The sequence below is a fragment of the Vitis riparia genome, chromosome 12, assembly GCF_004353265.1.
Source record: "Vitis riparia cultivar Riparia Gloire de Montpellier isolate 1030 chromosome 12, EGFV_Vit.rip_1.0, whole genome shotgun sequence".
NCBI lineage: Eukaryota > Viridiplantae > Streptophyta > Magnoliopsida > Vitales > Vitaceae > Vitis > Vitis riparia.
Window position 1 is genome coordinate 19,282,535 of NC_048442.1, and position 13,084 is coordinate 19,295,618.

Consider the following 13,084-nt stretch of genomic DNA (forward strand, 5'->3'; position numbering starts at 1 on the left):
TGAAACAAAAAAAATTAAGCCTGAAAAAGGTGGTTAGAAAATGAGAAGATAAGGGGGTGAGATAGACTTAATCATGGCCATAAACCTCAAAATCATGTGAAAGCAACACCACACCATCATGTCCCAAATATAAACATTTTCTACTCAAAAATTAAAGTATGAAAGTTTGAAAGAGAAGAAAAGTCGTCGGCAAAACGCGTCTTTTTTATTTTATTTTTTTATTTTTATTTTTTAAAAAAACAGCAACGCAGCCTTAAAGTGACCGGCCTGTCACGTGTTCAAAAGTCAATCCACCTCTATATACGCGCGCCTGTCTTCTCCCTCTTCAAGTTCAAGCCAGCTCTCCCTTCAAAGCTTGTGTATATTTCATATTTCAATCGAAATCTCTGCAACTCTCTCAGGAAAAGTCTCCATCATGAATGGAAGGGAAATTCTCCAGAAGATCAGTGTAATTAATCTCTCTCTCTCTCTCTCTCTCTCTCTGTCTCTCTGTATATATATATGCTTATTGTTTTTGTTATTGTTTGATATGGCCCAACAGAATATATAGTGATTTGATGATGTAGAAGCTTAGGATTCACTGTGTTTTTTGGGAAATGGTTGTGGGTTTGATTCATAATTCTCAGGGAGATGGTGAGCCAGACACAAAATCTTGGGGCCTTCTGGGTATTGGGTTTGGCATCAATGGGGTGAAAAGCATGTTTCTTTGAAGGTTATGGAAGTTTTTCTGTCTAGATTCCTGTAGTTATGTTAATCCCAAAGTCATCCAAGAAAATAAAGTTGGGATTAGGTTTGCTTTATACTGTACAGACCATTTTTGTTTTCAATTAAAAACACAAGCATCTGCCACTAGGTCATTTGTCCATTTGAAATCAAAATGTGGACAGTTTGTCAATTAGCAGTTCTTTATTGCTATCTACCTGTTGGGGTTTCTCATCTGTTTTCATAGAATGGAGCATAAAATATTGAACTATAAGGGGATGAGCAAAGATTGATGTAAGCAAACTCATCCTTATATGACAAGTAGGTTCACTTTCTTTGAAAAAGTAATTAAAGAAATTGTAGTTAATGCATACTGCTGCTCAAAGTCATGGTAGTTGTAAGACATTTATTGGACCAAAATCCCTTCATACAAAAAGACAAGAAAAGAAAATAAAACACCCCTTACTGGACAGCATCATCATTTGTGATTGATTGTATGAAGATGATGAAATTTGGGTAGACTTTTGAGGATTGATCTGCTACATGATTTTCTAGTGAAATTTAATGTATTGGGATATATTTCCTTTTCATTGCTCATCATCTAGAATGCCCACGTGACAGCCAACCACTATATTTAAAGACCTTGGGACATGGATGATGGAACACATTGAAAGCATTGAATTCCATGTATTGATTTGTAAAATCATGTTGTGTGTAGGTCCTGTGATATTTGCAGACCAGGGCAATTCCAACTTGATACAGGAAGAAACTTCTCTGTTACTATAGAGGAGTATTATGAAGTTCTTGTTTTGGAACATTAGTTAAAGATTAAAAATGAGTAGCATAGATCTTTTGTCGTAAAACCGTCTCTACCTGCTTGATGAATAGACTCATAGATAATAAGGAAGAAGAGATTTTCGGTGTCACAAGAATATTCTGGGAAGTGTATGAGTACTAACTGTTGTATCATGGTTTTTGTGGTTAAATTTTTCTATTTAGGTGAAGGTTGGGTTAGGTTCATCCACAGCTGACACGGGGAAAGGCAAAAGCAAGATGTCGAAGCATATAACACATGGATTTCACTTGGTGAAAGGCAAATCAAATCATGAAATGGAAGATTGTTTGGTTTCTGAATTCAAGCAAGTGGAAGACCATGAGTTGGGTTTATTTGGAATATTCGATGGGCATTTGGGCCATGATGTTTCAAATTACTTGAAAACTCATCTGTTTGACAATATTCTGAAGGAGGTAATATATAGTACTGATTTTAGCAATGGTGTTTCTGCACTCTGCAATTTTTTTTTCCTTTCGAATTTCTTCCTATGAGTTTGGACTTTTCCTTGGATCAATCTCACTTGTCACTTGCTGCAAGCAGCATACTTTCTGGACTGAAACAGAGAATGCTATAAAGAGAGCTTACCGTAAAACTGACATTGAGATACTGGACAAATCATTGTACTTGGGAAGAGGAGGGTCAACTGCAGTAACAGCAATACTAATCAATGGTGAGAGGTTGGTAGTGGCAAATGTGGGAGATTCTCGGGCTGTTATATGCAAGAATGGTGAGGCTAAACAGCTATCAGTTGATCATGAGCCAAGCAAGGAAAGAACGATGATTGAAAGGCGGGGTGGTTTTGTATCAAACCTTCCAGGTGATGTAACACACATTCTTTAACTATTTAAATAAGATTGCATTATTATACATGGAAGCTCTTGCACTTGCTTAGGAAAATAATCATCAAACCACTAAATTAGGTTTTCAAAATAGCCTCTCAAGTCTAGGTCTGGATATGGCTGAACAAGATTTCTTCCTAATCTTATACTAAAATAAGGAAGAAAGAACTAAGTTCAAACAATTTTGTTGATGCTTTCAGGTGATGTACCACGTGTTGACGGACAACTTGCAGTGGCAAGGGCATTTGGTGATAAGAGCTTGAAGCTACACCTTAGCTCAGAACCAGATGTGGCAGTGGAGCCCATAACTACTGGAACAGAGTGCATTATTCTGGCAAGTGATGGCTTATGGAAGGTTGGTCATTTTCCAACATTGGCTCCCACCTTCATCTTATTTCTACTCCATTTTCCTTTAATATAAGATACTATACTTTTGGAAAATTTACAAAATAACAAAATTGTTCATCTTATTTCCAGTCGTCATTGGGTTTCTAACAGTCTAAAATGTTACTGAGAAATTCTCTGTTTTTGGCCTTTTTGTCAATCTCTGGAGCAGGTGATGTCAAACCAGGAGGCGGTGGATTGCATCAAACACATAAAGGATGCTCAGTCAGCGGCAAAGCGATTGACTGACGAGGCTCTTTCTAAGAAAAGCAAGGATGATATCTCCTGCATTGTAGTAAAGTTTCAGTGACTTTCTTTGGGAAATTTGAGCTTTGTTTTACTTTGAAGGAAGACTAGTTGCTATATGTTTGTGTATTTTAGATATAAATTTGTTCCTCCTGTTAGCATCAGAGATTGTTACAATTTGCAGCAACACTACTGTATGTACAAGTACACATAAGTAGCCATCAATCTTCTCCTGAAACTCTTTGTATTTTGTTGAGAGCAATGATTTTGTGAAGTGCCCCAGGAATGTTTTTCAGTCATTTAGATCATAGAAATCAATATCAAACTGTTGTTTCCTTTCTCCTTTTTCCACCCAACCAAACAGGGTAATGCATAGACCAATCTGGCTTATCTGTTGTATGATAAGTTTGATGACAGTGGGATAAAAACAGCAATTTCATATTCAATCTTTGCAAATATGATCAACCCAGAATTCATGAACTGTTACCTTTTGGGGTCACAATTTTTATGGCTATATGCTTATTTGCTTAATATTTTCATTTATCCTTTTTCATAGTTGAATCTTTTGAACTAATCCTGCAAAAAGGGTTCCATCAGACATGGTGAAGTTAGGGTGGACGTTGCAAAGTGGAAGAAGATGGATTAATGGAACAACCTATTCCCTTATCGATATTATCTGTTCTACACCCAATAGATCTAGTTGAATCATCTGAAGTAATCCTGCAAAAAGGGTTCTAGCAAACATGGTGAAGTTAGGGTGCACTGATGTGGAAGAAGATCAATTGATGTAACAACCATTTCCTTGCATATCAAAATTATCTATTCTAGGTTCAATTGATCCTCATGATTTTAAATGTATTAATATAATTAAAAAAAGTTCACTACATATATAATGTCAAAAACTTTTTCTCTTACCTGATGCGGGATGTCACTGCCATCGATTTTTGAGGAGGGAAAGGAATAGAATGGAGAACAAGGGATCATTGTGATTGGAGTGAGGGTAGAGAGTACAAACAATTGAGGAGGGAAAGGAATGGGATGGAGAACAAGGGATAATTGTGATTGGAATGAGGGTAGAGAGTACAAACAAATGAAGCAAAAGTGACTTTGGGATGATAGGAGGTGTGAGTTAAGGTGGGAGGCTGTGCATAAATGGACAAAAGCCCAACATTGCTTTTAGACTCCATTCCAATTGCTATTGCCATTGGGCCTCCTCATCATTTATATCCTTTTAACCTACTCCAACTCTTCTATTTATTATACTAGGCATTTACACCCCACTTTTCTTTTAACCCTAGGTCAAATAAAGCTGTGAATGGAATTGAATTTGAAGGAAACTATATAATATTTAAAAAAAAATTGAGAGTGGTAACAAATATAATTTCTTATTTTATCTAGTAATTTCACATATTTCAAGGAGGAGGTTGAAAAAAAAAGGACAAGTGTTGAGAAGAAACCAAAAAAAAAAAAAAAAAACAATGATTTGATTGTGGATAAACCCAAATGGAGATGGATAGACCCAAATGGAGAAATGATGAGGTTTCTGTTTAAGGCATGTTGAAAATAATAATGGTGGCATTAGCTTAGACATGAAGGTGAGTGATTCACAAAGATAAAAAGAAGGCCCACTACCTCTCAATCATGGTGGAGAATGTGGTATCAATTGCAAAACTCCCATTCACACTTGCCCAAATATTCCAACAACGTCCTCTCTCTCTCTCTCTCTCTCTCTCTCTCTCTCTCTCCCTCCCTCCCTCCCTCTCTCCCTCTCTCTCTCTCTAATTATTTGAAGAGTTATTTACAAAATACAAAGAATCTACAATAATGATCCTCTATTGCCTTTTGTACTACCACAATGGACTTATTTGTAAATCAATCCATTGAGAGTGTTGTGCATGTGCAGTAACATGTGAAATAATGCAAATTTTAATCATTTATAAGCTCTAAATAAATAAAAGATTTTAAATTTATCACAGGTGATGACTCTTATATTTTATAAATTAAATTGAAAAGTTTGAAAAAAAAAATTCTAAAACCCACTTTAAAATTTTTGAATAATCTATTTAAAGTGATTTTTAATGCAACTTTTACTATGAATTTCTTTTAAAAATCAATTTTCTTTTGTAAATTATTACTAAAACCATTTTTATTTCTTATTAAATATTAACTGATTTTTTATAAAATTATTTTTTATATTTGTTTTCCATTTTTTTAAATAAAAAATAATGGTGATATAGTAAAAAATTGTTTAACACTTACCTTATGAAGTGAATGGTTTTTAAAAATTATTTAAAATAACTTATGCACTAATTTTTATTTTTATTTTACTATAAGAGTTAATATATTTATATAGAAGTAACTAATTTTTTTTAAATAAAATATATAAAAATGAAAACTAAAGTATTTATTCCATTCAAAATGTATAAACTAAATTTGATTTTTGTCATGAAATTAGAATTAGAAAAATGTCCAACAATCCATCTCAAGAAATTATTATGGATACAGGGAAAAATACATTTTAAAAATAAAATTAAAGGGAATGATATGGCATAAGAGAGAAGCAAAGATACAAAAGCATGAGGCCCCATGTCACACATCCAAACAATACCTAAACAGAAATTCTTTTTGGTTATGTAAAGGAAGAGCTTAGGAAATGGTAGGGCTGCATGATGTGTGGAGGTGCCACATACCCAATTTTGCATGCTCATCCCTAATGCCATCGAGCCACGCATACCTCTCTGCCCATACCCTTCACACCATCCTCTCTCTCTCTCTCTCTCTCTCTCTCCCTCTCCTTACCGCCCTATAAACACCTCCTCCCTTTGCTTCCTCTCCCTCAAACATATCTCGTTCTTCCTTCCTTCCTCTTTCACTCGACTCTTATATATTTGTCAATTTTTCCAACACTTTTTCTTATGTGAAAGTCTCTTCAACATGAGTGGGGTTTCTGCTGACCAACACAAGTTTTTCCTCTCCCACCAACTCTTCAACAAGAAAACCATTGATATTCCGCCCAGAAAGCTTCTCAGCCGCCGAGCCAACTCTCTTGAGAGCTCTGATATCTTCTCCGACTCCCCCAAGGCTCTCGGTGCGGCTGGAGAGACCCTCTTTCAGAAGTTCTTGCCGTTCAACTGCGGCGACGACGATGAGTCCGACCCTTATTCGTCAGATCATTTTCGGATGTTTGAGTTTAAGGTTCGCCGGTGCACTCGCAGCCGCAGCCACGACTGGACTGATTGTCCCTTTGCTCATCCCGGGGAGAAGGCTCGCAGGAGGGACCCCCGGAGGTACCATTACTCAGGGACTGTGTGCTCGGAGTACCGGCGAGGTGGGTGTAGTAGAGGCGATAACTGCGAGTTTTCACATGGGGTTTTCGAGTGCTGGCTACACCCAGCTCGTTACAGGACTGAGGCCTGCAAAGATGGAAAGAATTGTAAGAGAAAGGTCTGTTTCTTCGCTCATTCCCGTAAGCAGCTTCGGGTATTGCCTTTGCATTCACAAACCAATGGAACCCCAGATGTAAAGTTCTCGCCTCTGAACCATTGCTGCGTGTTTTGCCACTCTGCAACTTCTCCCACTTCTACCTTAATGGGCACGTCCCATTTTTCGCCGCCGGCGTCGCCGTCTCCCCCTCTGTCTCCGGTGAACCCCACATATTCTCCAATTTCTCGTTACAATGATCGCTCAACAAGCCTAGATTCGAGTAATATGAGCCAATTTCGACATGTAATGTTGAGCTACAACAAGGACGTTGTTGCGGAGCTGATGAGCTCTTTGGAAGCCATAAACATCAACGAAGCTTCACCCGAACATACCAACCCATTGGTCGACTCTTGTTTCGCCGGTGAAGATCATCAGCAGTTCATTCTCTCTCCATCAATCCCCAATGCTTCTGGGTCCAGGCATTTTTTCAATGGAGACTGTTCGAGCAAAAGCTCCATTGAGGATAAGCTCAGTAGTGAAAATGGCAGCTGGGCTTGTCCTGATCTTGGGTGGGTCAACGATCTGTTGATGTAGTTGAAGATGTCCCAGATAACAACAAAACCAACAGACCAATAAGATGATGGCTGTGAAGAAAGGTCGAAGAAGATGAAAAGATGTATATATGGAGTCTTGCACCAGCCCCATACATATATATAACCAGTCTGTATATATGTATGATTTGGTGTAACATTCTTGCTTTCTCCGTTGCTGTTCCTGTTCCTTTTTTTTTTTTTTCGGTGGTGAGTTTCCAAGTCCCTTTGAAGTGGAGGAAGAACATGTGATCTTGTTTTGTGAATTGAAATGGAAACAAAATCATGAGTTCATAATGTTAATTCTCTCTTTTTCCTCATGTAGTGTCTAATAATGATAATAATTTTGAGTTAATAGACCCAATTATTTTGATGCCCAATGTATGAAAAACAAAAAAGAGGGAGAGGTGCTGATTGATATTGTACCCGGGAGCTTGTTTCTTTCAAAGTAGTAAGAATAATAATAATAGTAAAAGGGGAAAAGAATGGTATAGTTGGCATCTGGCGGATCTGCAATGGCTATGTGGCAAACATGCAAGACAATGGAGGCTTGGACAGCATGTGATTTGGATATGGGGAAGATTGTTTTATTTTTAACAAGGGAAAAGGATGGGATAATAACAAGAGAGTGAGACTGACCGACTGTTGTGAGATACAAGTTTCTTTTTCTTTGGAGCCCCATTGTTGTTGTCTGACTGTCTGAGGGACACAAAGTGTACGTACAAGTTCATTTTGCCTAAAGTGAAAGCACAAATTGAAGTGAAAGCTTTGAGGAAGCCTTTGCTTTATCCACTCAGCAATCTGCAGTAGACTAAAGTGTGTCAATGATATTATTTACCACACTTTTCCCCTTTTTAACCTGCAGATGTAGGTGAGTCTAAACTTTTGGCGGCCCAATCGCATGAATCCATAGGTTAGGTTTGGAGCCTTTGCCAACTTATTTTTTAGATTTCAACTTCACCTGTCAAGATCAAAATCAAGGTAAATGCTTGGGCAATTAATTCACTCTTGCCTGTTGTCTTACCCTAACTATTTTTTCACTCTTAACATGTCTTTGGACCTCTAACAAGCATCTAAAAAAACCATACAGATATATAATGATGAACCCATCATTTACCACCGACTGATGGCTATGATGAACTCAAGCATGCATGATGGGGCTCAGTGGATGAGAATCAAAGCATGGTGGCACACAAGAGGGATGGCATGGTTTACCAATGTATGATTGCACATTTTTTATAAATTGCAAATGTTTCCTAGGAGGGGTGCTCATCTGTATGACAGCCAGGATGGTAGGGATAGGGACCATAAGGTTGTGTTTGGAATGATTCTTTGGTAGGGTTTGGTGCAGTGCAGGGTTAGGTGGGTGATGGTCACAGATTCACAAGGAATGGCATGGGAGAAGGGGAGCAGCCCATGCTAAAGTGACATTTGCTAGTGTTTGGGGTCCCCCCACCTGCCCCTCCAATGGCCCGATATATCTTCACTCACAATGTCCATTTATTGAAATTCAATGCTCTTCAAGGGCCAGAGCCCCATACTTGCCCTTAGGCCTGTGACCCAATTCACCCAAATGTATGGCTGCCACCAGCACTAAGGTCTTCTTTATACAGGGCCCCAAACCCCTCCATGTATGTGGATCTAATTCTGAATTGGACAATGCTAGAGTGACTGCACATTAGCACACTAGTTCCCTTCACACAGCACACAATAAGAGGTGAGAGTGACTGCACATTAGCACACGATCCGAGGTGAACCACTATATTTGGGTGGTTTAAAATTGTTTGAAATGGCTATATTTTTCCATTACATTTTCTAGGAAACAGTACATTTTAACTTGAAAGCAAGATACTAGCTTTAATACAATGGAGTAAAAATAAACCCAAAAGTGGATTTCTATGATTGTGGTGGCATTTATTTGTTTTGTTTTGTGCAAATAAATCTGCAATATAACCTAAAAATATATTGTACTTACAGTAGAGGTTTCCATATAAAGTAAGCCGCTGAATGACTTCTATATGACTCAGTTGTCCTTGCAGTTTCTTGAGTAGCTTGAAGACAACCGAGACTGTGATGGGAAGAAATCAAAAGTGGTTGCGGATCCGAAAGACTTTCTTGTAGAATTTGGTGAGTCTGATAGAAGAGGTTCATATACTGGATTCCGATTCTTGGGTAGAGTAATAGACAATGGAGAAACATCTTTTTCAATGGATCTTGGCTGTGGCTCTATATTTCCCAGTGACAAGATTGGCCCACCCAACCGTTCAGCCTGCTGAAGTATGTTGATTTTACTTGGTCTGTATGTATAGCGGAAGTACTTTATAGCCAGTACTGGACCCATTCCTGTTACCACAATGAGCTGCAATGGAAGGACAATTTCCGTTAGTGTATAAGCTTTGCCCAATACCTCTCCTATACAAGCTGGCTTTCAGGTTTATCAGTTCACCAAGCACCAGGTTATCAGAGGATAGTTTTTCTAATTCTTCAAAACAGAAAGCAAGACCACTTAATCAAAGTTCAGATAAAATACATGCAGTCCATTATTTTCATCTGGTATTGTTGTCGGTGACCTGATTTATCTGAAGAGCCCAACCAGAGGACCAAGAGATTCTAACTAATTGAGGGGATTTGCAAGGGCAGCAATCATTCAATGGGTCATGCTTAATTAATCACCTAAAGAATCAGAGGTCGTATCTAGAGAGGAGCTGCACCTGACATTCCAGAAATGAAAAAGTGCATAAAATGGGAAGATCAACTTACAAACATGGTTATCCAGTAAGATGGTTGTGTACACAGCCGGAACATGATTGTGTACAGCCCTGATGCCGGCACAGCACTCAAAATCCAGTTGATGATATAGAAGGCAGCCAGATTTCCCCATATGGCAAGATGTTGCAAAACCGTGAAGGAACTGCAGGCATCAAACAGAAGTATAGCTGTTAAAGCATATTGATTAATTTTAGGTCACTTTGTTGCAAGTCAAGGTTTTGGAATATCAAGTGGTGGAAATTCTTCGCTTCACAGTTTGGTAGAAACTTTTTGAGGTTATTGTTATGTAAGAAAACAATGATTTTCTCAATAGTGTTTCACTAGGGATTAAATTTCCCAGTTCAACATCACTACCATGAATGCTTCTTTACTGCCTTCTTGACAAAGAAAGCAAAAAGATCATTATTTATCCTTTTTCCCAACTCTCTTCTGGGATCAAAATTAAAGGAAATTAAGAGAACCATAATGATGCTGGTTAGGATGAGGTTTTCTAATTAAAGTCAATAACATGTCCCAAAAACAAAATTGATGATATAAAAACGTACTTTGTCTCTATTGTTACAACAAAAGCCTGCAACCAAATACACCCAGAGAGTGCCACCATTGATACCTCCTCCATTTCACTTTTCTCATAGGCGTATGCATGTATGCTGATTACAAATACAACAATTGCCTGCAAACCATCCTGAGTCAGCAATCTGGAACAGAATAACAGGAAAAAATTTAAAAGAGCAACCAAATGACTGATTAGATAAAAACTTTTGTTGGTTGCACCCTTAGGCACAGGCATGTAACCAGATGAGTGCATGATGTTGGATTCAAACGTAAACTCCAAGTTGACTCTTGAAATGTTATTTAACACTCAACAACAATCGTAACAATAATCTAAATCTGACTGTAGAACATAATAATATTTCCCAATGTCTGCAAAACAGAAGAGTGCATGCCTGTTGGATAACTGACCTTTAAAATTTTGTAAACAAAGAAAAATTAACTTGATAAATTTTCTATGAATTTCCTTCTCGAAGCATTCCTCTGTAGTTTCTCATCCCCCTTTAAAGCTCAGTTTTGTATTATTTTAAAGATGAATTTACTACTATCATTATAAGAGTTAGGAGGAGACCCTCAAACTTCACACTGCATGCTTCAACCATTTTATAAATATCACCTCCATAGGTCAGCACCTCAGACTAGAAAGTCCATTTCTAAATCCCTGTACATACACCTTAACATCAGAGGTCAGTCCAATATTAGCACCCTCCCAAACTTCACACTGCATGCTTCAACCATTTTATAAATATCACCTCCATAGGTCAGCACCTCAGACTAGAAAGTCCATTTCTAAATCCCTGTACATCTTAACATCAGAGGTCAGTCCAATATTAGCACCCTCCCTTCCTATTATAGTCTCTTCCAATCATTCACATGGAACTCCAAAAATTGTCAGAAAACACAACAAATAGAGCAAAATTTAGAAGATTGGAAATGTATTGGAAGCCAATACTCCCATTTACTCTGGTAAACAACAATATGGAAAAAGAGCGCAGTGTTCTTCAGTTAAGTTAGATTCAATTAAACTGAACCACAATTCCGTAGAGGGTGAACATTAACTATACAGTTAACCCATAAATCTAACACAAAACTTCTCGACCCTAGGCCACACCAACCCCAATCCCATTGTTCAATGTTCATTGGGTTTGTAAGGGGGCAAACATAATTTATCCCATTGTCATTTCAGTGTTCATTGGGTTGTAATGGGACAAAAATGTATTTAAATGGCCATATGATATATGCTGCAGATGTGGGCTAGGTGGACCCAAAGTGGGAGGGGATTCAATGAACTTTAATGGATTGCCTGAAAAGGAATAGGAAGGTAAAGACACAGACATTCCTCAAAGTCAAGGATGGCAGCTCACCACCCGCAATTTTAAGGATCACATTAAAATCTTGTTGAACCAGAATTTCCCTGGTAATTGAACTTATAATTAAACAAGATTTAAGGAATATATAAATATAGAATACAAAAGTCACAAAATATGATGAGGTTTAACATAAGTGAAGCTCATTAAAAAACCTGTGGATTTTCAAAATAACCTTAGGTTTCATTTCTATTTCCAAGAGAATCATTTCAGGCATTTCAATTAAAATGCTTGAAAGCTAAAAAAATGAGTAAGATTCTAATAGCATAATACAGAAAATACTAAATAATCAAAGGGACTCACATGAAACAGAGACCGCCCAAACCATCCAGCAAATGTGCTAGGATTAAGAAGCCTGTTTCAAGAATGATACTGATTTAGTTCAATGACTAACATGGAATAATGTTGGCCTGATAAGGCAAAGGGCCTGGTTCAATAATCCATAAGCAGTAACTCTTACAAATGAAAAACACAGCTGTTAATTTTTCTTTTAAATATAAATGTAAACAAATAAGGTGGATAAAAAGGATAGCAATCCAACCTCCCTGCTTGGCAGTAAAATAAAATTTGTGGGTGTTGCATCACAGTTTTTTCACTAAGATCTTTGTCAAGGACGCTGACTAGAACAGGTATACTAGTGTAGAAAACATTATAAGCCATCAAACTGACAGAATTGAAAAGGCTGGTTCCAGAGACACCTGAAATAAAAGAGAAACTGAATGGGTGTCTAATGTTAGTACATCAGCAAGAAGACAAAGGGGAAAAAAATTAATGCACATAAGATTTTAGGACAATAATTCTTTAGAAGAACAGAACAGGGAGAAATTGAAAAATAAGAGTCATAACGTAGGAGACTCACAAGATCTGGATGAAACAAATCAGTAACGACTTATAAAAGGAATATTGGGACAGAAACGCTGTACGGTTGTACGAGTACCGTCCATGGACAAGTATTAGTCTTTTCAGAAATCTGAACTCTGCAATGCATGGAAAGTAATGTAAAAATGAATATTTGGTACATCTCCACCAGGTGGAAAATCTACTAAAGGATCAAGTCATGCATATTCACATACAATAGCTGAACATGTCAGAAAGTAACATCTTTAATTCTTCCACGCACCCCTGTGTCCCCCTTCCAATCTAGTGTTCTTTTCTTCCCATTTCCCTACAACCATTTTATATCCCCTTTCATCTCCCAGAAGTTTTCCTTTTTTCCCTTCCAGGACTGAGGCCTGAACTCTTGTGCTGGTGGAAGGCCTATGAGGGCCTGAAATCCAGGTATGACCACAGCTCACTTTACATCCCTACATCTACATATAATTGAAAATATAGGCTATAAATTAAAGAATACACCCTAGAGATAGTTTTAAATTTCAA

At 37.6% G+C, this 13,084-nt stretch overlaps 3 protein-coding genes across 6 annotated transcripts in view; 2 read left to right on the forward strand and 1 right to left on the reverse strand.

Moving 5' to 3' along the window:
• Nucleotides 1-322: 322 nt before the first annotated feature.
• Nucleotides 323-3,305, forward strand: LOC117927219 (probable protein phosphatase 2C 58). The gene is made up of 5 exons (XM_034846668.1): nucleotides 323-448; nucleotides 1,702-1,950; nucleotides 2,078-2,354; nucleotides 2,577-2,731; nucleotides 2,933-3,305. The coding sequence occupies exons 1-5, from the start codon at nucleotides 416-418 to the stop codon at nucleotides 3,068-3,070; spliced, it is 852 nt and encodes a 283-aa protein (XP_034702559.1). The 5' UTR covers nucleotides 323-415; the 3' UTR covers nucleotides 3,071-3,305.
• A 2,474-nt stretch (nucleotides 3,306-5,779) lies between these two features.
• Nucleotides 5,780-7,339, forward strand: LOC117926293 (zinc finger CCCH domain-containing protein 2-like). The gene has a single exon (XM_034845381.1). The coding sequence runs from the start codon at nucleotides 5,941-5,943 to the stop codon at nucleotides 7,021-7,023; it is 1,083 nt and encodes a 360-aa protein (XP_034701272.1). The 5' UTR covers nucleotides 5,780-5,940; the 3' UTR covers nucleotides 7,024-7,339.
• A 1,429-nt stretch (nucleotides 7,340-8,768) lies between these two features.
• LOC117926292 (phospholipid-transporting ATPase 2) overlaps nucleotides 8,769-13,084 on the reverse strand; it is a 36,568-nt gene continuing 32,252 nt past the window's right edge. For 2 of the 4 annotated variants that reach the window (XM_034845377.1, XM_034845378.1), the window contains 6 exons: nucleotides 12,567-12,684; nucleotides 12,249-12,422; nucleotides 12,011-12,062; nucleotides 10,334-10,461; nucleotides 9,780-9,930; nucleotides 8,769-9,378 (listed from right to left, as the gene is read on the reverse strand). In XM_034845377.1, the coding sequence (XP_034701268.1) occupies nucleotides 9,043-9,378; nucleotides 9,780-9,930; nucleotides 10,334-10,461; nucleotides 12,011-12,062; nucleotides 12,249-12,422; nucleotides 12,567-12,684 (959 nt within the window). In that variant the 3' untranslated portion in view covers nucleotides 8,769-9,042. Of the gene's footprint in view, nucleotides 9,379-9,779; nucleotides 9,931-10,333; nucleotides 10,487-12,010; nucleotides 12,063-12,248; nucleotides 12,423-12,566; nucleotides 12,685-13,084 lie in introns of those variants that run through there. The other 2 variants (XM_034845379.1, XM_034845380.1) reach the window with 2 other exon arrangements.